The sequence below is a fragment of the Macaca thibetana genome, chromosome 13, assembly GCF_024542745.1.
Source record: "Macaca thibetana thibetana isolate TM-01 chromosome 13, ASM2454274v1, whole genome shotgun sequence".
Classification (NCBI taxonomy): Eukaryota; Metazoa; Chordata; class Mammalia; order Primates; family Cercopithecidae; genus Macaca; species Macaca thibetana.
Window position 1 is genome coordinate 62,402,654 of NC_065590.1, and position 23,818 is coordinate 62,426,471.

General features: G+C 37.0%; 1 protein-coding gene across 1 annotated transcript in view; it reads right to left on the bottom strand.

The window, feature by feature from the left end:
* CAMKMT (calmodulin-lysine N-methyltransferase) overlaps positions 1-23,818 on the bottom strand; it is a 408,960-nt gene that overhangs the window by 48,089 nt on the left and 337,053 nt on the right. Inside the window, exons 4-7 of the mRNA XM_050754107.1 lie at positions 17,839-17,899; positions 15,825-15,879; positions 14,706-14,769; positions 6,895-6,961 (exon numbers count right to left, since the gene is read on the bottom strand). Of these exons, the coding sequence (XP_050610064.1) occupies positions 6,895-6,961; positions 14,706-14,769; positions 15,825-15,879; positions 17,839-17,899 (247 nt within the window). The remainder of the gene's footprint in view (positions 1-6,894; positions 6,962-14,705; positions 14,770-15,824; positions 15,880-17,838; positions 17,900-23,818) is intronic.

The following is a 23,818-nucleotide window of genomic DNA, read 5'->3' on the forward strand; positions in this document are numbered from 1 at the left end:
AGAAATGAAACTTGTCACAAAAATGTGTACACAAATGTTCATAGCAGCATTATCCAGAATAGCAAAAAAAAAAAAAAAAAAGAAAGAAAAAGAAAAAGGAAACATCTCAAATGTCCATCAGCTAATGAATGGATAAAGTGTGGTCTACCCATACAATGGAACAGTACTAAAAATGACAAATGTCCTGATACATGCTATACATGAATAACCTTAAAAACACTATTTTAAGTGATAGATTCCAGATGTGAAAGACCATATATTATACAGTTCCATTTATGTGAAATGTCCAGAATAAGCAAAGGCATAGCAACAGAACATAGATTAGTGGTTGCCTAACCCTGGAAGGGAGGAGGAGTGAGAAAGGGGGATGAGTATGAGGCCCTCCCCTCCCCTCCCCTCCCCTCTCCTCTCCTCTCTTTTTCTTTTCAATAGATGGGGTTCACTATGTTACCCAGGCTGATCTCAAACTCCTGGGCTCAAGCAATTCTCCCACATTGGCAACCCAAAGTGCTAAGTTTATAGGTGTGAGCCAGCACATCTGGCCAAGTATGAGCTTTCTTTTGGGGGTGATGAAAATACCCTAAAATGATTGTGATGCTTGCACAACTCTGTGAATATACTAAAAGCCATTTAATTATATATGCTTTCAGTGGGTGACTTGTATAGTAAGTGAATTATATCTCAATAAAGTTGTAATTTTTAAAAATCTCAGATAATTTGTTGTTAGAACACAGAAGCATATTAAAAGAATTAAAATACTGTGACCAAGTAACTACTAGAAATGCAGAGATGTTTTAATATTAGGAAACCTGTTGATATAATTTGTCATAGTTATAAATAAAATAGGGAAAGCAATTTGAACATCTCCATAGATGCTGAAAAGATATCTGCTAAAGTTCCATATTTACTTATGATAACATCTCTTAAGAAATTTTAAGAAGATAAAAAATATCATATATATCTCAACTCAAAAGCTAATGCGTACTTAATGGGGTGAAAATTTAGTAGATTCCCAACAAAGTCAGACTCAAAGATGCCTATTATTTAATAATCATTGTGGAAATTTTTATCCAATAAAATTATACAAGAGACAGAAAAAGGAGGTATGAGAATTAGAAAGCAGTTACAGTTGTCATCATTTGCAGATGATGTGATTGTTTGCTTAGAAAACTCAAGAGGATAAACCTGCAAAATATTCAAAACAATAACCCACTGAGGTGACTACACATTTACTATACCAAACCCCATAGTAAAACATAATGGAAGTAGAAAATATAATGGAAGAAAAAATCTTATTTGTAAGACCAATAAAAAATCTCTAAAAATAAACTTAAGAGACATAAAAATGCTGGTGAAACACCTTAAAAAACTTAAAAAGAGAACACCTGTTCTTGCATAGAAAGACTCCAAGTTTGTTAAATGTCGTGTTAGTAAATATGAAATATGAAAATATATTACAAAGTTATACTGACAAAAAATATGCAGTTTGGTAGGGTTGTACAAATAGACGCAATCTACTTCTGAAAATTTGTTGTATAGACACACTTGCAAATGTATAATTTATGTAAAGATGTGTCTCACTGCAGCATTGTTTATAATAGCAAAATATCAAAAACAAACTAATGTCCATTATTAAGGTAAAAACTAAATGATTGTTTAACAATGATTTATCATGTGACCGTTCTCTAAAAAATTTTTTTAAGATGGCTCTATTTTTAAGTGAAGAACTCCTTTGAAAACAAAAATATTTTTATTGATATGTACTTCTGTGATACACAATTCTGGGAAGGGAGAAGGATTTCTCTCTTAAAACCAGAAGACATTTTCACAGAGAATACATTAGTCTGACTTGCATACCTAGCTATCAATACAGAACCTGGCCTATTTTTGGTAGTGAGATTTTGACCTTGGTAAAAAATAGAAGTGGGCAAATCCAAAGAATCAATACAATGTTATTCTAAAATAAAAGGCCTTAATTTTTAATTGACTGTACTTTAAGAGGGTCCCTAAAAATACAGCATCCTCCTATTTTAAAATCTGGCTCATTTTAATACAAAAAGGATAACTCTATCAAAATAGCTGAAACTCGCTAATCTTATGGGAGTTGGTGTCTTCAGTGCAAAACACTAAATAGTAGGGATATGAACCCATCTATAAACTTGTTAAGCAAATCAACAGTGTTATGTTAGTAACAGAAAGTACACATGATAATTTCATTTTGTCATAGCCAAGATAGCAACAGAAGGAAACAGGAGTGTGGCATCTCTAGAATTCTCAGCGGTCTTCAGGATTCTGTTACTATAATTCTAGCAAAATTCACTAACAGGTATATTTTATCAGAAAGTTTCTTAAAGAGAGCCCTCAGCTTCCTTATCTCAGTTACCTTCTACTAACCTTCCTCTTCAACCTGACAAAGAACAGATAAATGCCTACTCACACTGTCAGTTTGTCTACAGACATTACATGTGCATGCCTGAGAAGAGGCCAACACTGAAATGAAAGTCAGCTATCTGATGTAGAAACGGATGTCTGATTCTCTAGAGCTTGACTTTCCTCTACTAAAAATGGTTTGGTTCCATAAGCTTTATGGATTCATGTCTTTCAAAATATTCTCTAAATACCAATTTTAAAAGCTTTCATATACCAAGGATAAAGTGTACTAACTGCTTCAGGGAGTACAAAAACATACTAAGCAGAATTCTTGCCTTCAAGAAAACAATCTGTTTCCCTCCCTAGGACATAAACTCCAAGAAGGCATGGCCTTTTCCATCTTGTTTACCACTCCATCTCTAGCATCTATAATGGGACTTGGCAAACAGAAGGTGATCAAAATATTTGTCAACAAGTTGATAAACCAGTGAACATGGAAACAAAGCCAATATGCTTTGAACAATAAGAGACTATGCCATGTTCAACTGTATTCAATGTTCTAAGAGCAGCAGAAATTAAAAATATTAGGGTAGGCTGAGATACTCTGAGAAGGCAGGGGGAAAATGGTAGTGGTGCCATCCTAGAAGGAAGGATTTAGATGAAGAAGAGGAGGGAAACAAGAATGGCAAAGACGAGAGATGAAGAGATCATATCTGTCAGAGGCAAGCGAGGGGGCCTGGGTGACCAAAAGAGGAGGCGGCAGCTAGATGAGATGTGGATACAAGGGCAGACTGCAGAAGGCCCAGGAAAATCAGCCACTGGATTCCACTTGGTCGGAACGTACCTTTCAAAAATCATTTTCCGCATCCCCATTTTAACCTCTAAAGGAAACTGAGTCTCAGAGGAGGTATAAATCTTTAAAAAGCAATAGGGCAATGCGACCAAAAACCAATCTTGGGGGCCTACATAAAGGTAAAGTTTGGGTTATAAAAAAAGTCTTAACATAAGTTCCATAGTTTACTAAAATTCATGGTTTATCAAAGAATAATAAAGGTCATAAACCTGAATTCACTAGCAACTTTCACACAAAGATACATACACTGTTAAGTGAAACTTACTTTCATCATCACAGCAGGGTAAATTTAATATATTTTTTAGTAATTCTCAACTAATATTAACCAGAGAATGACGCTATTCACTAATTCTGGAAGAACTAGAAATACATAGATGTCAAAAGCTCCAAATGGTTCTTTGTTAAACAGTCACAATTTTGAAGACAGCTTTAGATAAACCCAACAATTGAGATACTGTAAATATCCTTGCTCTTTCATCAATCTCTAGCTATATTTAGTAGCATGGTTTCCTTTGTTCAAGAATTATTTTTGATAACTGCATATTTATATTCTCCAAAGCAGAGTACTTTGGGCATATTTGTTAAGTGAATGGACGGCTGCATGGATGGACAACAAATAAACCAAATAACTGTATTAAGCTGAAAAGTAATGAATGTAATGCTTCATATAAGTGGATCTTAGATTCAGCCAGGGCTAAGGCTTCCAGACTTTCACCAACACGTCTTTCACATTTAGCTACAATCAGACTATGATTAAAATAGATAGAGGGAGCAGGAAAGTTTGGTAGCTAAGAGAAGAGTTACCCTAGGCAAGGATGGTGGTGCTTATGAGAGCAGAGGTGGATTGACTGTGAAGCTAATGAAGGTTCAGCGTCAGGGCCTCTTGCAAGGGCCCTTCCAAGGCCCTTGGAGAAGCCCTAGTAATGTGTTCACATGGTCATATATTTCTGTAAAATTTATCAAAGTAAGGTATAATAGAATTCATTCTTCTTAAGTGGGCCCTCAAAATAAGTTTCAGGCCCCACACAACCTGGGTCTGCCCCTGTGTAAGAGGTAGGAAGAGGTCAGTAGTAGTAGAAATGCTGATAGTTATGGAGAACATCATCGGAGTAGTGGGAACAGGAGCTTGGATGCCAATCAAATTTCTGGGCAGCTTTTTTTTTTTTTTTTTTTTTTAAATATATATACCATTTCTTAGGCTCATAGTTCTCATATCATGACTTTCCTTTCAGCTTATACATCTTTGCAAATGAAGTCATAAGAGACATTCAGCTGTTACAAACTTCATGTCAAGCTTTGAAGTGCTTTTTAATAGCAGAAATATTTGGCTCACGTGTGGGCTGTATAGCTATGGTAAATACCTCTTAGTTATCTGTCGCTCCTGTTATTCCACACCTCCAATGTGGAGGAGAAATTCTGCATATGCATTGAGGTACTAAAAAAGAGTATTGAACTCTATCTTAGCACTTTTGTGAATGGCTTCCTTTTATTTCTTCTCTTGTGGAACGAATACTTTCATCACATTGTACTGGTTATGGGTGGGAAGGCAGTGGATGGAGGGAGAATACTGACTATTACATCAGTGGCTGGCCGTTTCTCTTAGCTTCTTGACAGTTAAGTGATCAAGTTGCTCCTTAATATAAGATCAAGGCATTTCAAGGACTAACTCAATCTATCTATTCTCTAGAAAGTGCTTTGGTAGACTTTGAACAAAATGCTTGCAGGGTTCAAAAGAAAAGAAACTGACCGCAACTAGTATGAGATAAAGATGGGGGAAAAAACCCACCCTTATCTTGGAGGTTTCTATATGACTATTATTGTCACATAGTCTATATGTCCAGGTACATATCAGAACAATATATCTAGAAATAGCAGTTTTGAGAACAGAAAAATAGAAACAAAGGTCATGTATTAAGCATTTGGGATATGTCCTTTGTTGAACAATGACATTTTGCTTCTTTATGTAACTTAATTATTTTATGAAGAGATGACAGAAAATACTATTGCACTCCATAAGTTAAACACTTGACATTTTTATTCCTCAAAATGCAACATTTTAGAAGTCTAGATATGTTTATTAATTAGTGATTATTAACACCCAGTAAACAACATTATGTCTTGTAAAAACACAATCTCTCTTCACAGCATGAAGCTGAAATCTATTATTCCCTGATTCCATATGCTGAAATACACTCAGATGGTCACAAATGACCTTAAACATTAAATAAATGTAAATGAGGACAACACAGAAAATGCACTTTTGATTGATAACTAAAAGACCAGGTTGAAAATCATGTCCAAAAATGAAGTCCTCTCCAGAAGGATAAGGCCGTCTGCACTATGAAGGAAAGGCCGTCCTAACAACGGGGACCCCACAGGTAACGGCAGACCCTTTCTCTTTCTCTCAACCTACCCCAGGTTTTCTGGGAAACAAAAGTGGTTTGTTCATTTATATGAGAAACACAGAATATGCTGTCCCCTGTGCCACCAGCCTACTCCCAACATTTTAAGCAGGATTTAAAAATACATATATGGACACTTCATTACATTCACCAATTAATATAAGAGAAAAAAATTATTGCTATTCCATAGCCTCACACCAATATGTGTCGTCACTTTGGTTTTTAAGCATTGTAGCTATTTTCGTTTCTGAGGCCAGCACACCCAGACCACTGGCCGCCAGGGCTGTACTGTGGGTGTGTCCAAGAGAAATAAGTCTGTAGGCCTTGTCTGTTAATGAATAGTTTATATAACTAATAAAAAAAATCAAACTGGGAAGTTGGGGTGGGAAAGTGTCTTCACAATAGGGAAAATTCAAACTACCAAAGGATGACAGCTTCACAGTAATAAAGAAAACAGTTAATTTAACATGGAGTTATTCTAATAATGTCTGTGGTTAAATGAATGAGAAAAAATACACAAATACAGATATTTCATGTGAAAACTATGAAATGATTACTCGCTTCTCTAGATCCATTACCAACAGGGCAAAAATAAAATGTAGCATCATAGTACACACCATTGTTTTGGTTAAGAGCAAGCATTCCTCCTAGTTTGTATAAGAATTAACAGAACGTAAAAGGGAATGGACACCTAGACTATTTTAAAATCATGGAACAGAGCAGGGTTTCTCAATGTTGGCACTATTGACATTCTGGGCCAGATGTTTCTTTGTTGTATGGGGGCGTCCTATGCAACATAGGATGTTCAGTGGAATCCCTGGTCTCTACCACTAGATGCCAGTAGCAACACTCCCCGCTCTCCTACCAAGTCATGACAACAAAAAAAATGTCTCCAGGGAATGCCAAAAGTCCCCTTGGGGACAAAACTGCTCCTAGGCTGAGACTCACTGGGAGAGAGCCATTTAAGGAGTTCCCAGGCCTGGCTTCTCCCAACCTCATACTGTCTAATCATAAATCATCCCCTACCCAGTGTTTAATATACTTATCTTGTTTTCTCATCTCTTAATTGGAGATAATGAGAGTGTTTGTCTGCCTCATAGTATTCTAGTGAACATTAAATGAGATAATACTTGTAAAGTACTTAAAACAGTGCCTGACACACAGTAAGTGCTCAATAAATGTTAGCTGTTTTTATTTTTCATAACCATCCATAGTATCAAGAAAAACAATTTCAATCAGAGTTTTTTTTAATGCAGAAAGGTATCTTACCAGCTTGATATTTTCTGGGTCTTAAAAACACCAGCCTTCTGATTCCTTGTGATGATGTCTTGCACATCTACAGGACACAGTTAAGAAAATGTCTGCAGTGATCGTGAACTGACTGAAAAAAAAAAAAAAAAAAAGGTCCAGAAACTCTTATCTCGCTCTGTTGCCCAGGCTGGAGTGGCATGATTTCGGCTCACTGCACCCTCTACCTCCTGGGTTCAAGTGATCCTCCCACCTCAGCCTCCCTAGTAGCTGGAACTACAGGCATGAGCCACCACACCCAGCTACTTTTTCTATTTTTAGAGAGATGGGGCTTCACCATGTTGGCCAGGCTGGTCTCAAACTCCTCTCCTCAGGTAATCCACCTGTCTCAGCTTCCCAAAATACTGGGATTGCAAGCGTGAGCTACTGCGCCTGGCCGATCTTTTTATCATGCATGGGATGAGTACTGTGAAAGGAGAAGAGCTGCATGTGGGGTGGGAAGCAGGATGCTGACTTGCCACAGGCAAGCTCTTTCGCTTCCCTGGGCTGCATTTTATCACCTGAGATGGATCATCATGGCAAGCCCCAGAGTTATGAGTGCTGATGGGAAATGACTGTCCCATAGGTGCCATGTCCTACTTGCTTAAAAGGGCAAGGAGTCCAAAGGCAAGCCTCTCTGTCAGCAGGGAGGGCAATGTCAGTCTCCCAAGACTTTCCAGTGTGAAGTATTTCCAATCTCCTAAATGCTACTAGGGAGGGGTGGAGAGGAGCAGCAGGATGAGACTTGGGAGGAAGTGAGTAGAAAAAGATGGAGAAAATCTTGGAGAATCTTTGAGAGAAAATGAATTACTGAAGAAAGTCAGTTCAGTGAAAAGTCCCCTGAAGAACTGTCTTTACAGACTTACGCTATGGCCTTTGGCATGGAAAGACTTGTACAAAAGAGCCATATTTATGGAAGACATGTTTTCGGGAGCTGGTTCATTACATCACCCAGCGCCATATTTACAAGAGCCCATCGGAAAAAATTGTCAGGTTTCAGCACTCGGAAAAGCTGGTCTGCAGATCAAGGGATGTTGCTTCCACTTCCCGGCATGATAACTCTTAGAGTTGATCCTCTCTTTCTCTTTGCTCCAGCACCTGTGCAACTCAGAGCCAAATGTGTGGCCTAACTCTAACAACCACAAGAGACCCTGTTGCATATACTTTCTCTACTGACCTCTATTCCTGGCTTCATCATATTTTCCTGGCTTTCCAATTTCCAACTGCCCTCACTTTCCTATTCATTTTATATGGTATATTCTATGTGTCATGGTAACAAGCCTCAAAATCCCTCTTTTGGAATAAGGCAGGTTTAAATAGTCAAGAAATAAAATAATTCCAGTGAAGGCTACAAGCTGAACTAAATTGGGACCATGGGGAGGACACCAAGCAGACAAGCGATGTTCTCCTATTGCTCAGAAAAACAGGTTTCCTGCATGCTCAAAGCAAGCATTGACCAAGATCTCCCTGCAAAAACAGAGCCACAGGACTTTTTAACCCAAATCTCTGCTTGAACCACCAGGCACACCCATTTCTTCTCTGAGTGAATAAGCAGGTACTGTGATAGCTTTCTTCCCCCAGGGGTGGGTAGGAAAAATCAATTAGGTCTCCTAATGAAGGGCTTTGTTGAGGTTTACAAAAGTGCTATAATGCAGACTTTTTTTTTTTTTCCTGGGTGAACTTTCCTGTATGCAAATTAAATACCGTTAAATTACATTCATTAAAAAAATAAAAGAGACTAATTTGCCTACTTGTTTTGATTAACTAAAATGACACATCGGCCTACAGTTCTGTCTATTTCAGGAAGAAAGTATTTCAGGAAAGTCTTCTAAATGAAATGTCTTGCAGAAAAGGACAGCTGACATCTTTATTCTGAGAAGAACAAAATTAGTAAAGAGTCAGCTGACAACTGTTTTTGATTAAGTTCCCCCACACTCTGGCCACACCCTCCTTAGAGTTTCCATGGCATCCAACCGCATGCCATAATGTGCCCGGTACACCTGTAGAGTCGTATGAGTACATGACTAATCTATCAAGCAAAACATATTATTTTGTTAGTGGAGGTAATACTTTTTATAAAATAGTCTCAGGGAAGTTAAATTATATAACTCAGAAAACCTATTAATAATTTTTAGTAAACATCTTAACACTATATACTTTTATACAATATATAAACCTGTGACTCCAGGTGGTCAGGCTGAAGCAAACATATGTATTTATATTCTAGAAGCAATTTTTTAAATAAAAAAAAATCCACAGCAGTATTTAGGCTGCTTTATTTTTAGAACTGGACAGGAAATATGTTTTGTGGTTTAAGAGGTTTTTTTAAATATTAAAATGAGCATGAGAAGAAAAAATGTCAACAGTATTTTAAAATATTACCTTAAGAGATAAACTCAGATCTCCTGCTCCCCACCCTTTACTTTAGGTCAGATTTTGATGGTTCTTCTGGATGGCACTGTGTCCAATAATAGATTTTATCATTCTTCTGTGTCACCTCAGGGTAATAAAGGAAATCCCATCACATTGAGTCAATATGTCCAGGATAGTGTTCAACACAACAGGCCAAATCGTGTTCTCTGAACCGCACCCACCTTCTGGAGCACTTCAGTGGGAGGGACTGGGTGCAAAGAAAGCCTCAATGTGATTTCTGATTAAATGAATACAGAGTAGTTGCCTCCAATCCCCTTGTCTAGGCAACTGGACTTCCAGAGCTACAGGATATATGTTTGTGGCTAAAAGGAAACCGGAATTCTATCTCTAGGTTTTCTTCTCAAATAAAGCCCTGTTCAGAGGTAGGGCTCCATTTCAATTTTGTTTCAGTTGATTTTTAATAGTTTTATATAATAGTAATTTAAATAAATTATATACATGTTATATGTATGTATCATATTGTTAAAAATATCAGCCTCCTCCTGCAATTAGCAATTATTTACCAGTAGTTATATATACATTTTGAGAGTTGTCATGTTCTTTAAGCAAGAAAATATTTTAAAAATAACACTGTGATTCATAAAGCACCACTTTCTTGGTTTATGTTATCTTTATTTTCGTTGGAATACCAAAAAACCAAAAATGAGGGTAGGAAACTATGAGATTATAATATAAACCCTATTCATTTTGATCTCTCAAGGTTTTTCTTTTTAATGCTTAATGTGGCAATATTTGCTAATTTAAGGCTGCAAAATATTCTTAAATGTGCTTATTACTCACATGAATTGAGAAGATGCCATAGAGGTACTATAAACTCTGTTAGCAATGCCAATTGTTATGTTTATGGATGAGAGGCCTTTATTTCCAGAGTATGGTAAGAAAATGCAAGATGAGGTTCACCAAATCATTTTAGCTTTTGGTGACCCGGAATGGTTTAAGTGGAAAAAACATAAGCTTTGAAGTCAAATGAACCTGGCTTCTAGTGCTAGTTCTGATACTCGGTGGCTGTGTGTCCTTGGGTAAATTAATCTCTCTGAGCTCCATCTCTAAAACAGAAATAATGATACCTATTTGTTAGGCTTAATGGAGTATTACATATGATAGGCCTGGCACATAGTAGGTGCCCAATTCATGTCAATTCATTACCTTAGTGTATAATTTAGGCAAAAGCTTTGGTAGGATGAAGAGGCTGGTAAAGTAACTAACATGAGGTTTGGCAGTTACACTTTATTTTCTTTCCATGCTGCTTAGAATTAATTACCTTAACCGGGCACAGTGGCTCATGCCTGTTGAGCCCAGAAGTTCAAGACTGCCTGAGACCCCATTCTCCACAAAAAGGAGAAAAAAGAAAAAAAAAGTTAGAATTAATTATGTGAACATTTATACTGTAGAATTTAAATAACCAAAGTTATCAAAGGACTTCTGCCCTTCATGTGTATAAATGTATTCTAGCCAAGGATAGGTACTAGACCTATCTTGTTCACTATTGTATCTTTAGCACCTGTAATGACATGCCATTAATATTGGTTGAATTAATTTTAATTTAATTCCAAAAATAGATATTTGTTGAGTTGCTACCCAATGTGAGGCACATAGAGTTTACTTATGACTCATCAGTAGATGGAAGTACAGCCGGCATTGGAAGAAGAAGCCTGGACACAGGAAGATGGCCCGGGATTTCCACGTTGTCAACCATCTATAGTACAGGCTGTACAGTCCACACGAAGCTTCACTCATTAGTTACTCAAGTCAGGGATTCTATTAAATAAAAATAATGTTAAACCAGGGGTGTCTCCTTTAAAAAGCACAGGAGATTTACCCATTTTTGGAGAATCCTAAGTTCAAGATCTGTGACCCACACTGTGCATACTATGGGGATAAGATGCTTACAGAGAAATGGGTCACCAAACATTGGAATCTTCTGCATAGAACTGCCAGATGTTTATTAAGGCAGGGCGCCTGTGCTGGGCACATTAGTGACTGTAGCCAGAGAGGGATGCTCACCTTCAGGAGTTCTACTTTTATTCATCATAATTTAGAAGAGGCTTAGTATCAATAATAGCTCAGTATACCATGTGTCTCTCCTATTCCTAGGTCATTGTTATCACAAGCTACAAACCTTATGGAGTAATTATTATATGTGGGCTGTTGAAGATTTCTTTCTTGACACTAAGGGGGCATTACCAAAAAAAAAGAAAGAAACACGTTTCACACTATTTTGGAATAAATTTCACAACTGGACAAACGAAATGATCCCGTTTCTAATTTATCCTTTGTTCTCTTGGGGTACAGAGAAAATGGAATCTGTAGGGAAGAGCAGCTCTCAGGTGTGGGGGCTTTGGGTTCATAGACCCAGCAATGCAGTTTAAGGAGACCAAGGAGACCTTAGGGAAAACTACCCATGAATCTAAGAAAATATTTGTGACTTAAAAAATTCATTTTTACCTCAAGTCTTAATATCTTTCCAGACATCTCTGTTTCATAAATCTCAGATCAATATCTAGCTTTTCAGAATCAAGATGGAAAACTCAAGAAGACATAGGCAATCCATTTGATATATTTTAGGGAAATAATAAATAACCTCAAAACTGGTTGACATGCTTCTGTGATATAAAGATTCAGAACCAATCCATTCATTGCCTCACATACTAAAACAAATAGAAATAATATAAAATTAAAAGGAAATATCACGAAATGCTATTTTGAAGAGGTAAAAATCAGAATCTTAGAAGCTTAAGAGACTGAGAAGATTCAGTTGGATTCATTAAATACAGAAGCCAAGAACAAACAAAAACAATTTTTAAAATGATAAGAATAATATACAGGCCAATACTCAGATGTGATATGCCATTGCCAGGTCGATTTTCAATTACATTTCACTGATGTATTCATTTGTTTCTTAATGTGCTCATCTTGCCCATTAAGAATAATTAGCAGCTTTACTAAGAGATTTTCTGGCTTCTGGCAATGTTTCTCCCCCTTTTTTTGTTGACATCCACTTTTACTTTTTAGAAAGTAATTTTTGAATAATATCCTACAACTGCCATATAATTTAGGCTTCCTAAAATTTTAAAGGAAAGATGTAAACAGTAATTTTTAAATAAGTTTGTTTCAATCTATAAGCATCAATAGTATGTGATTCAGTGAATTAGTTATTCTTACAGAAAGTGGGCACGCAAATAGAAAAAAAAAATCATTCATATTAACCTCAGTCAGTGAAACAGATGACAACGAATACCAATTGTAAGCTCTGTTAGCAAATCAAGAATAGCATTAGTATTAAAAGCAGGAAAAACACATTGCCAATTTTAAGGCTTTATGCATGCTTTTTCTCTTAATTAAAAAAAATTAGATCTAGTTACAACAGAAAAAGGCACACAAACATAGTGTTCTATGTTCTAACAACTGCATGGTAAAAACTGAACTCCATCAGGAAAGTCCTAAGAGATGAAATAAAACACACTACCAATTTTGGTCTGCATCCTGAAAAGACCTACTTTATCTACTTTGTAAAGTTCTTCCCCTCCTGCCCTTTGGCACCCCGCTATATTAAACCCATTGTAAAACCCAGGACAATAAAGCAGTCTCAGGGCTGAGCTTCTGAGGACCAAATGTTAAAAATCCATTTTCTTGGGAGGGGGCTGTACCAGTCATTTCTTTGAAAGGCCGGCAGAATGAATACAGAATCTGAGATTTCCTCTCTGATTTCAAAAGCTGGCATGGCATCTTTGTTGTTTAAAGCAAAGGTGTGTTAATTAATGACATTAGCATTGCTTCCTTTCTTTGGAAGCTCTGTAGTTTAGCTCAATAATAATTTTAGAACAAACAGATTTACATACTGACTACAGATGTTTCCCATAGTTTGATAAAAGTTCTAATTGGTTTCTGATGCTATTAAATAAGACACCTGCTGACTTGAAAAAAACCTTAGGTTACTGGGCCCAAGCTGAAAGTTTCTGTGGCTAAAATAATCTTCTCTTGTCCAATAATCCTGCTCCCTCCAACCCTCTAAAAATGCGCTGGGGCTGAGCTGGCATACCTGAGCTTCCTCTTGCTCTGTATTCCCTGACATAAGGAGGAGGAGCACAGTGAAATGATACATGGATACGTGCATGAAATAACTCAGAATAAAGCAGAGTGAATGAAACAACATCCGCTCATCTTCAGGAATATTTTGAAAAACTTGAGACAGTCTCAAGAACGTGATTAAAATCCTGCATTTTAAAAAAGGAAGCACCTTTTGTGATCTCTTTCCCTTGTGTGAAAGGCCAAGATTGTGATTGGCTGTTTTTCCTTCCTGAATTTTTTTTAAGTCTGTCAGACAATTAGCTGGGTGGGGCTCGGTAGAGCATACAAGTGTTACTGAACAATATTAGCTACTGTGCTTCTCGTACCTCCTTTCTCCTGTTTGAGCAGCTTGATGAAGCTGCTGCATATTTTCAAAAAATCATATGGCAGAAGTCGAAAAAGAAAATCCGAAATAGATTGTATGTAAGATGCCACAGAAATCAAAACTGCTTTGGCAGTTTAGGAGCTTAAAATTCAAATCAGTAGATTGTCTCCCTCATAATGTAAATGTAAGGCACACCAAAAAAAAAAAAAAAAAAAAAAATCCAAAGCAAACATATCTTCCACTTTTCCTCTCAGTTTGTAACAGCTGTTAACTGCCCCTGAACAAATCAGCTCCACTGCTAAAGTAGCCACAAATTATGCTTACTTTCTTAAAGTACAGTTCAATTTTCATGAACTCTGTGTACATATTAGCAAAGCATAATCTAATGGAGTTTGAACTGTAATAGCATAGCAGAAAAACAGAGATAGCATGTATAATCCTAAATAAAGTCCCAAATAAAAGGAAATAATGAAGAACTGACAGCTGTTTCCAGTGGGGGATATAGGTAACCCCTCAGCAATTAGAGCAGGCACAATATTACACAGTACATACAATATCAAGTGCATAAAGGTAATAACAAACATGAAGCTGGAAGTTAATATTTGCCAGCAATATCCAAATACAATAAATACCAAATAATTTATTTTACACTGGCAAATTCCAATGGAAATAAAAGAACAAGAATGCTTGGAAATTATGAAACAATTTTTCTTCTTGCCTCGGGAGGTCCACAAAACATAGGCCCCTTTAATGAGAGATGTCTATAAAAATCCATGGAAAGAAAAAAACCCACGGAGTCGTATGCAAGGAATTCATATATTTCTACTTTTTCTTAATTACTTATCATGTATGTGGGGGAGGAAGCTCTCTTTTAATACCCCATGCTGTCTTTCTTTATATCAATTGTTACTCAGCCGGGAAAAAGGAATGAGCACAACAAACCCGTTTTCTATCTGAATAAGGATACTTCTGATGGCCTTTTCATTCCCATCAGTTAACAGAACTTCTTTGACATCTGCAGAAATAGCAACCTGAAAAAAAAAAGGGAGCACAGCAAACAATGAGCAAATATGCTTGTCTGTGTGGAAGTGAAGACAGGAGTGACAAGCCTTCAGTATCATGCTTCCTCACCTATTTCTCTGTAACAATCTTCAATCTTTTTTCATTTTATGTCTGCATTATTTTAATCATTCAATCAAATCAGTCAATACTTTTATCATTCCATTTGCGGGAGCCTCTATCTTGCTATCATTCTGTTCGGTAATTGCATTGTGACAGCGGATGATGGTATTCTGAGAGGCTTTCATTTGTGGGCTTCTGTTTATCTAGTAGAGCCATCATACAAGGCTGTCACTCTGCCTTTCAGCTTGCTTCTGTCTGACTGCCTGATGCCCTTCATATAACTTTGCATTGCAGGCAGATGGCTTTGTGAGGGTAATTTTTTTGTGAGCTTTGACATGCTCGCACATTGGGCTGTAACCTCGACACATTGTATAAGAGCGACAGGTTTGTCAAATGCCAATCAGTGTAACAATATGCTTTTATTTGTAGAGACATAAAAACTTGTCTAATGCACTGTGCTGCTACATAATATCTCCTGAATACATGACTCAGAACCCAGAGAATGGGGAACGACGTTCCTGAATGGCCAATCTAATTCAAAAGAATCTAATTACTGAGCGCTCTGGATCATGTTTGTTGGTGTAATAATGCAGGCAAAACATTAGCAGCTATATCATGGTGCTCCAACTGTGATTCGCCGGGCTATTCCTGTATCTTAGCAAATGGGACTATAATCTGAAAAAAAAAAAAAATGCTTTCGCTATGGCAAAGAAAGACTGTGCGAGGCCTGGAATGTCACAACAAGCAATATTGACTACACTGAGGTAAAATGTTTCTGCTCATCGAGGCAACCATAAAATCAATATGATCCGAAAGTAAGTCAATCTAGAAGGTCTCTCAAGACCCGGCAGCTTGACCGCAGCTGATGCTGTTGACGGTTCTCTGACCCAGCAGTTGGAGGCCCTGGAACATTTTTCCTTTTGTTCCTCCCTCTGAATGGGATTGGAATGGAGAAAAGACCTACCATGAGCCCAGCCAAGCATGTCATGCCACCCCCTAGCTCACACACAGCAAGGGCCCTGAAAGAGAGAAAAGAAATGGTAGAACCCATACAAATTAGATGAAAATGGTCAGAGAGAGATATATGTTACAAGAACAAATTGCCATCTGCAGTAAGAACGGCGCTACCAGGAAGTTGTAGAGACATGACTAGGCTACCTCATGTCGTTTTGCGTTTTAAAAATAATTATGAAATAGAAAAGTCACAAAGCAGGCAAATCAGTGGGGGTTCCCTCATTAGTGTTCACTGCAACATTACCACCGCTGAGCTGAAAAATCTGAGAAGGTTCCCTTTTTTTCCCTTGTCAATGGCGCTGTCTTTTAGAACTAAACTAGCTAGAGTAGCGAAAGATAATTGTTAGGAAAGGATAACACTGTTAATCCACATTCATTCCTTCAAAAACAGTTAGACAAGTAAATGAAGAATATATGTGAGTGTGTATATACCTATATTATAGACACATACACACAACACACACAAAATAAATAGATGCACTCCTGAATTTAAAAAAAAAAAATTCTAAAACAAACTGAAACATTTTGGAAAGCTGAACAGTCTCCATAAAGAACAATTACACAAAGAGTATTTAGCAATTAACACTTAAATTACAATTGACCCCAACACAACACAGTGAATAAACAATGCAGGGACATAATATGGTTAAGCCAGCAAACCCAGGCTAAAGTAATGACTGGGCTCTGACTTCACAGCTCAAAAGTAGAGCAGCTCAGAGTTAAAGCTGACAGTCTAGGGGGGCACTCTGCACTTACCTTCCCCTTTGTGCCTAAATATCAGCCCTCAACGTGTGACATTCTCGCCCTGGCCCACTGCTCGCTGATTGGAGCTCCAGTCAAGCTTAAGCACAGCGAGATGAGCAAACGCCAGACTTCCAGGGCAGCTCTGCAGCCCACATTCAAAATTGCCCTGTTCTTATTTATATGCTTAGACTCTTAGGACTGTTTCCTCTTCCCAGTTTGGGAAGTTTATTACCTCAAGAGGAGAAAAACAGCAAAATTAAAAGGGAGGGAGAGGTGGGAAGAGGGGGAAAGGGAGGAGGGAGGAGAAGGAGCCAAGCAAGGACATTAATATTTCAAAACACACTTAATGAGTGTTTGGTTGTTCAAAGCAATTATAGACTGGTTGGTAAATATGGACCCACAGAGCTTAAAAAAATACATATTACTGACCCAATCTTGTAAGTACATACTGTTAAAACACACGCTATGATCACTAGTGACTTATCTGGAATAATAATGGGCTATTCAGGAAGTATATATTGAATGACTTCTATAAAATGATAATTAAAATGAAAAACCTATATTTTCTGGGTCTACCAAACATCTTCAGAATTTTCAAATGATTTTTTTTTCCTGAATTCCATCCATGGGTTTGATCTGTAATGCACACTAACAGTTGAAAACACTTATTTCTGTAGCATGAATCCATAATGCTAATTTATAGTTCACAAATACATATTGTTAGATATATAAAAATACTTTTAAAACCAGGGGTGGGATGGCATCTTTAAATAATAGCTGTGAGGTATTTATTTATCAGACATTCTGTAGTGACTTCCCTGGCAGAAGTTTAAAGAATGTCTTTGGTTGTATTTTTTTTTTTTTTTTTTTGACCTTCACAATCAGTAAGGATTGATTGGAGCTTCACTTTTGTTTCCCCCAAATCAAAGTGAAATAAAATGCCTTGAGTGGAAATCAAAAGCCTTTGACATACAGCAAAAATCTTGCTGTGCAATATTAGTACCCAAGGCGATTCAGATTTCATTTGAGAAGCAACATGTGTTCACTGTGAACTTTTCCCCCTTTCTTTCTGTTTTCCTTTTCTTCCTTTCTGTTTTCCTTTTCTCTTTTTCTTATTTTTTTCTAACAATTTAATTTGAAGAATGTAATCACGGCAATTTTTAATATGTTCATTCAATATCCGTGATGGGCTAAAAAATATCTTAAGTGCAGCTCTGTACCTGAATATATTACTGTGCTTGAGGCAGTAGTAAGCCAACACCTCTTCGGATGGCCAGATACCTAGAAAACACAAGAGGATAAACCTTTTCATTACAGAAGTTATTCTTTTAAGAAATGGCTTTTAAAAATAATGTTCAGTACAAGCTATTTCAACTTGAATCAAACAACATAGTTATTACAATAATGTCATGAGTGTCTTTTATTGTTGTTATTTTTATAGTGGTGAGATTTATAACTCTTTCCCCCAGGATAATAGAAAAATATCCTAAATAAATTATACTAAATTTTGATCACAAGACAGCCAAAACAGTAACAACCAAAATCACAAATATCAAAAGTTAAATTTTGATGGTACTTCAAATAGATCTTCATCTTGTGCACATAAAATTAATTGGTATCAGTTGAAAACTTACTTATATATGCAGCCCATATTAGGCAAAAATAAATGGGACAATCACACACAGGAGCAAATAAAACCACTGAAGTCACTATATTTCTTTGTTTGATTCCATGCTAATATTTTTAAACATGCACAATTCTTTTTTTTTTTTTTTTTTTTTTTTTTTTTTTTTTTTTTTTGAGACAGAGTCTTGCTCTATCATCAGGCTGGAGTGCAATGGCAAGATCTCGGCTCACTGTAACCTCCGCCTCCCGGATTCAAGCAATTCTCCTTCCTCAGCCTCCTGAGTAGCTGAGATTACGGGTGCACGCCACTAGGCCCTGCTAATTTTTGTATTTTCAGTAGAGACTGGGTTTCACCATGTTGGTCAGGCTGGTCTCGAACTCCTGACCTCATGATCTGTCCACCTTGACCTCCCAAAGTGCTGGGATTACAGGTGTGAGCTACCACGCCTGGCCACAATTATGTCTTTCTTCAGTTAAATAAAATCAAACTGGAGTATAAGATTAAGAAATTTTAATTTCACCAACTTTGGTACATCTTTAAATTTAGCAATAATTCTACCTGCTAAATTGCATGGATGGACATTTTCTAAAATTAGCATCCATAAATCACTGATTTCAAATACTTAGTCTTCATGAATGGATATGAATTGCTTAAAGAGAAGATAAACGTGCTTGGAAATTATAGTTTCTAGTTGTTATCACAGGATGGTAGGATTATAAGTGTTTTTAATTTTTTTCTTTATGCCTTTTTGTATCTTCCAAAATTTTACAATGAGCTTATATTACCCTTATACTTAGAATAAATTGTAACCTTATAAAAATTATGTTTTCCCCCAATTAATCAGACCCAAAGATCAGGCAGAGCACCAGGCATCTTGCACTTCCTGAGGCTGAGAGCACCATGCAGTCCTGGGCACAGGTAGCAAATGTTCTCTGACTCAGCACCAAGCACTCTGCTGATGGCTCTTAATGCAAGATTGAAACATCTAAAAAAGGCTTAATTCTTTCCCCCTAGATGATCCTCCAACTTTGAGGAGTAAGAAATCCAAACGTTTCAGAGAAGAGGATGTCAAAGAAATGTTAAGTAAACTCCTAAGAAATTCAGGGGGTAAATATATAAACAGCAAAGAGGTGTCTCCATAGAGCGTTTGTTGCGGGAAAGCCCAGTCAGGTGTACACACTACCTCAGCCTCTCCGGCATTTCTGGTAGGAATGACAGCTTGGGGGAGAAACAAGGAAAACCCCCAAGAAGTGTTTGGAGTCATATTTAGGAGGAAAGTCAGAGAGGCAGTGGAGTGTGGCAGTTTAGATCACAGATATTTTGGAACCAGACTTATTGGGCTCCAGTGCCAGCTCTGCCATTCCCTTGTGGAGTGACCTTGGACAGGTTACTTACCCTCTCTATCCCTCACGCTCCTCATTTGTAAAATATCACTGCAGTATTGTCAACCTCACAGGATTGGCCTGAGAGTTAGATGAGTAAAATACATGCCTATGTTTAGAATGGTTCCTAACACATAATAACTCAAAGAAAAAGAAAGCTGTTGCTAATGTTATTCTCCAGCAAAGAGGGATGGAAGAGTGGAAGAGAGAATATGTGAATCCAAAATGGTTATCCCAATAACCAGAAAGATGGAAAACCATTTTGACCTGTTCCTATTATTGGAACCCCAAATCCTAATACCTGTCATATCTCCACATAAAAATAACTCTATAAAGACCAAAGTATAAATAAAAGTCTCTGAAGGAAGAGCATAAGACAATGCTCTACACCAAGTGAATATAATCACTACTATAGTGAATTTCTTTATGCGTTTAGCTTGAGGTTTAAAAAGAAATGATAGGGAAAGAGTATCTAACTAAAATTTAAGCCTTGATTAAGTACAAAAATGTAACTTATAAAATGCAGTCTTTTATAATAGTTTTATAATTGTCTCAAAAAATTATAGAGGCTGATTTTCAACAAAATTAAATACAAAGAACAAAGTAAAAAAAATCATGTAAAATTTGACCACTAGGATATAATCACTGTTAACATTTTGGACATCATCTCAAAAGATCTTTCTAGGCAAACAGGTATTTTACACCAGTGGGATCTTTTCATGAAGATATTCAATAACCTGATTTTCCCTCATTCAATATGTGGTAGATAGCTTTACATGAAAATAAAAATATACTTTACCTGCATCATCATTTATAATGATTGCTTAGATATTCTATGTGTGCATCAGAATTCATTTAACCAGTTTTCTCTTGATAGATATTTAAGTTAGTTTCAAAGTTGTTGATATAATGAGATTATTGTGTTGGTGCAAAAGTAATTGTGGTTTTTGCCATTAACATCAACAGTAGAACAATATGACAATACATGTTTTCCCAACATATGGTTTTCTCCTTAGGTCAAATACTAGGAAATGGGATATCTGGTCAGAGGTTACATATATTTCACATTTTAATATATCAAACTGACCTCCATAAAATGTGTACCAAGTTACACTCCTAATCAGAGTGTTTGTTTCCTCAAAGTCTTGCCCAGATAGGGTTTTTTTCAACATACTAATTTTTGCTAATCTAAGTTTTTAAAAGTTATCTCAGTGAAAATCAACACCTAAATGAGATACCACTTCACACCCACTAGGATGGCTACAATCTAATAGTCAGATTATAACGAATGTTGGGTTGGTGAGGATGTGGAGAAATTGGAACCCTCATGTGCTGCTTGTGGGAATATAAAATTATGTAGCCACTTTGAAAAATATTCTAGCAGTTCCTTAAAAGGTTAAATGTAGATTATAATATGACCCAGCAAATCCACTGCTACACAAGAGAAATCAAAATGTGTCCAACAAAAACTTGTACACAAATGCTCATAGCTGCATTGTTCTTAATAGCCCAAAAGTGGAAACAACCCGAATGTCCATCAACTGATGAATGGATAAATCAAATGTGGTACGTCCATACAATGGATTATTATTTGATAATAAAAGAAGAACTGATACATGCTACAACATAGATGGAACTTGAAAACATCATACAGGCAATACCCCATTTTATTGCAGCTTTCTTTATTCTGCTTTGTAGATGCCACATATCTACAGTTTTACAAATTGAAGGTTTGTGGCAGCCCTGCACTGAGCAAGTTCACTGGTGCCATTTTGCCAACAGCATGTGCTCAATTAGTGTCTCTGTGACAGATTTCAGTCATTCTCACAATATCTCAAAATTTTTCATTATTATTATATCTGTTATGGTGATCTGCGATCAATGACCTTTGATGTTACTATGGTAATTGCTTTGGGGCGGCATGAATTGCATCCATATAAGACAGCTAGCAAACTTAATCAATAAATCTTGTGTGTGTTCTGACTGCTCCACCAGTTGGCATTCCCTCATCTCTCTCCCTCTTCCCAGGCCTCCCTATTATTAGGCTAATTAATAAACCTACAATGGTCTCTAAGTGTTCAAGTGAAAGGAATAGTTGCATGTCTCTCACTTTAAATCAAAAGCTAGAAATGATTCCACTTAATGGAGAAGGCATGTTAAAAGCTGAGATAGGCTGAAAGCTAGGCCTCTTGCACTAAACAGACAAGTTGTGAATGTAAAAGAAAAGTTCTTGAAGGAAGTTAAAAGTGTTACTCTAGTGAACACATGAATGATAAGAAGGTGAAACAGCCTTATTGCTGATATGGAGAAAGTTTAAGTGGTCTGGATAGAAGATCAAACTAGCCACAACATTCCCTTAAGCCAAAGCCCAATCCAGGGCAAGGCCCTAATTCTTCAATTCTATGAAGGCTGAAGGTGAGGAATCTGCAGAAGAAAAGTTTGAAGGTAGTGGAGGTTGGTTCAAGATGTTTAAAGAAGCCATTTCTGTAACATAAAAGTGCAAGGCAAAGCAGTAAGTGCTGATGTAGAAGCTGTAGCAAGTTATCCAGAAGATGTAGCTAAGATCACTGATGAAGGTGACTACACTAAACAACAGATTTTCAATGCAGACAAACATTGGAAGCCTTCCATTGGAAGAAGATGCCATCTAGGACCTTGGTAGCTAGAGAGAATTCACTGTCTGGCTTCAAAGATCCAAAGGACAGGCTGACTCTCTTGTTAGGGGCTAGTGTGGCTGGTGACTAAGTTGATGCCAATGCTCATTCACCATTCTGAAAATCATAGCACCCTTAAGAATTATGCTAAATCTAACCGGGCTCAGTGGCAGGTGCCTATTGGGCTACTCAGGAGGGGAAGGAAGGAGGATTGCTTGAGTAAGCCCAGGAGTTCGAGGCTGTAGTGGGCTATGATTGAATATGTGAATAGCCACTGCACTCCACCCTGGACAACATAGTGAGACCCTGTCTCTTAAAAAAAAAAGAAGAAGAAGAGAAAAGGAATTATGCTAAATCTACTCTGCTTGTGCTCTATAAATAGAACAATAAAGCCTGGATGATAGTACATCTGTTTATAGCATGGTTTACTGAACATTCTAAGCTCACTGCTAAGACCTACTGCGCAGAAAAAAGCAATTTCCTTCAAAATATTATATACTGCTCACTGACAATGCACCTGGTCACCAAAGGGCTCTGATGGAGATATACAAGGAGATGAATATTGTTTCCATGCCTGCTAACACAGCATCCATTCTGTAGTCCCTGGATCAAGGAGTAGTTTTGACTTTCAAATCTTATTATTTCAGAAATACATTTCTTAAGGATATAGCTGCCAACTACAGTGATTCTTCTGATACATCCAAGCAAAGTCCATTGAAAACCTTCTGGAAAAAAAAAAAAAGAAAACCTTCTGGAAAGGACTCACTATTCTAGATGCTATTAAGAACATTTGTGAGTCATGGGAGGAGGTCAAAATATCAGTGTTAACAGGAGTTGGAAGAAGTTGATTTCAGCATTCATGGATGATTTTGAGAGGTGGAAATAGCAAGAGAACTAGAATAAGAAATGGAGCCTGAAGACGTGACTGAATTGCTGCAATCTCATGATCAAACCTGAAAGGATGAAGAGTTCCTTCTTATGCATGGGTAAAGAAGGTAGTTTCTTGAGATGGAATCAATTCCTGGTGAAGATGCTGTGAACACTGTCGAAATTACAACAAAGGATTTAGAATATTACATAAACTGAATTGATAAAGCAGTGGCAGGGTTTGAGAGGATTGACTCCAACTTTGAAAGAAGTTCTACTGTGGGTAAAATGCTGTCAAATAGCATCGCATGCTACAGAGAAATCTTCCCTGAAAGGAAGAGTCAACCAATGTGACAAACTGCATTGTTGTCTTATTTTAAGAAATTGCCACAGCCACCCAACCTTCAGCAACCATCACCCTGATCAGTTAGTAGCCATCATCAAGGCGAGACCTCTACCAGCAAAAAGATTACAACTCACAGAAAGCTCAGATGATCATTAGTATTTTTTAGCAATAAAGTATTTTTAGTAAGGTATGTGCATTTTTTTAGACATAATGCTATTGCACACTTATTGCTACAGTATAGTGCAAACATAACTTTTATATGCACCAGGAAAGCAAAGAATTTGTGTGACTTACTTTATTGTGACATTCACTTAATTGCAGTGG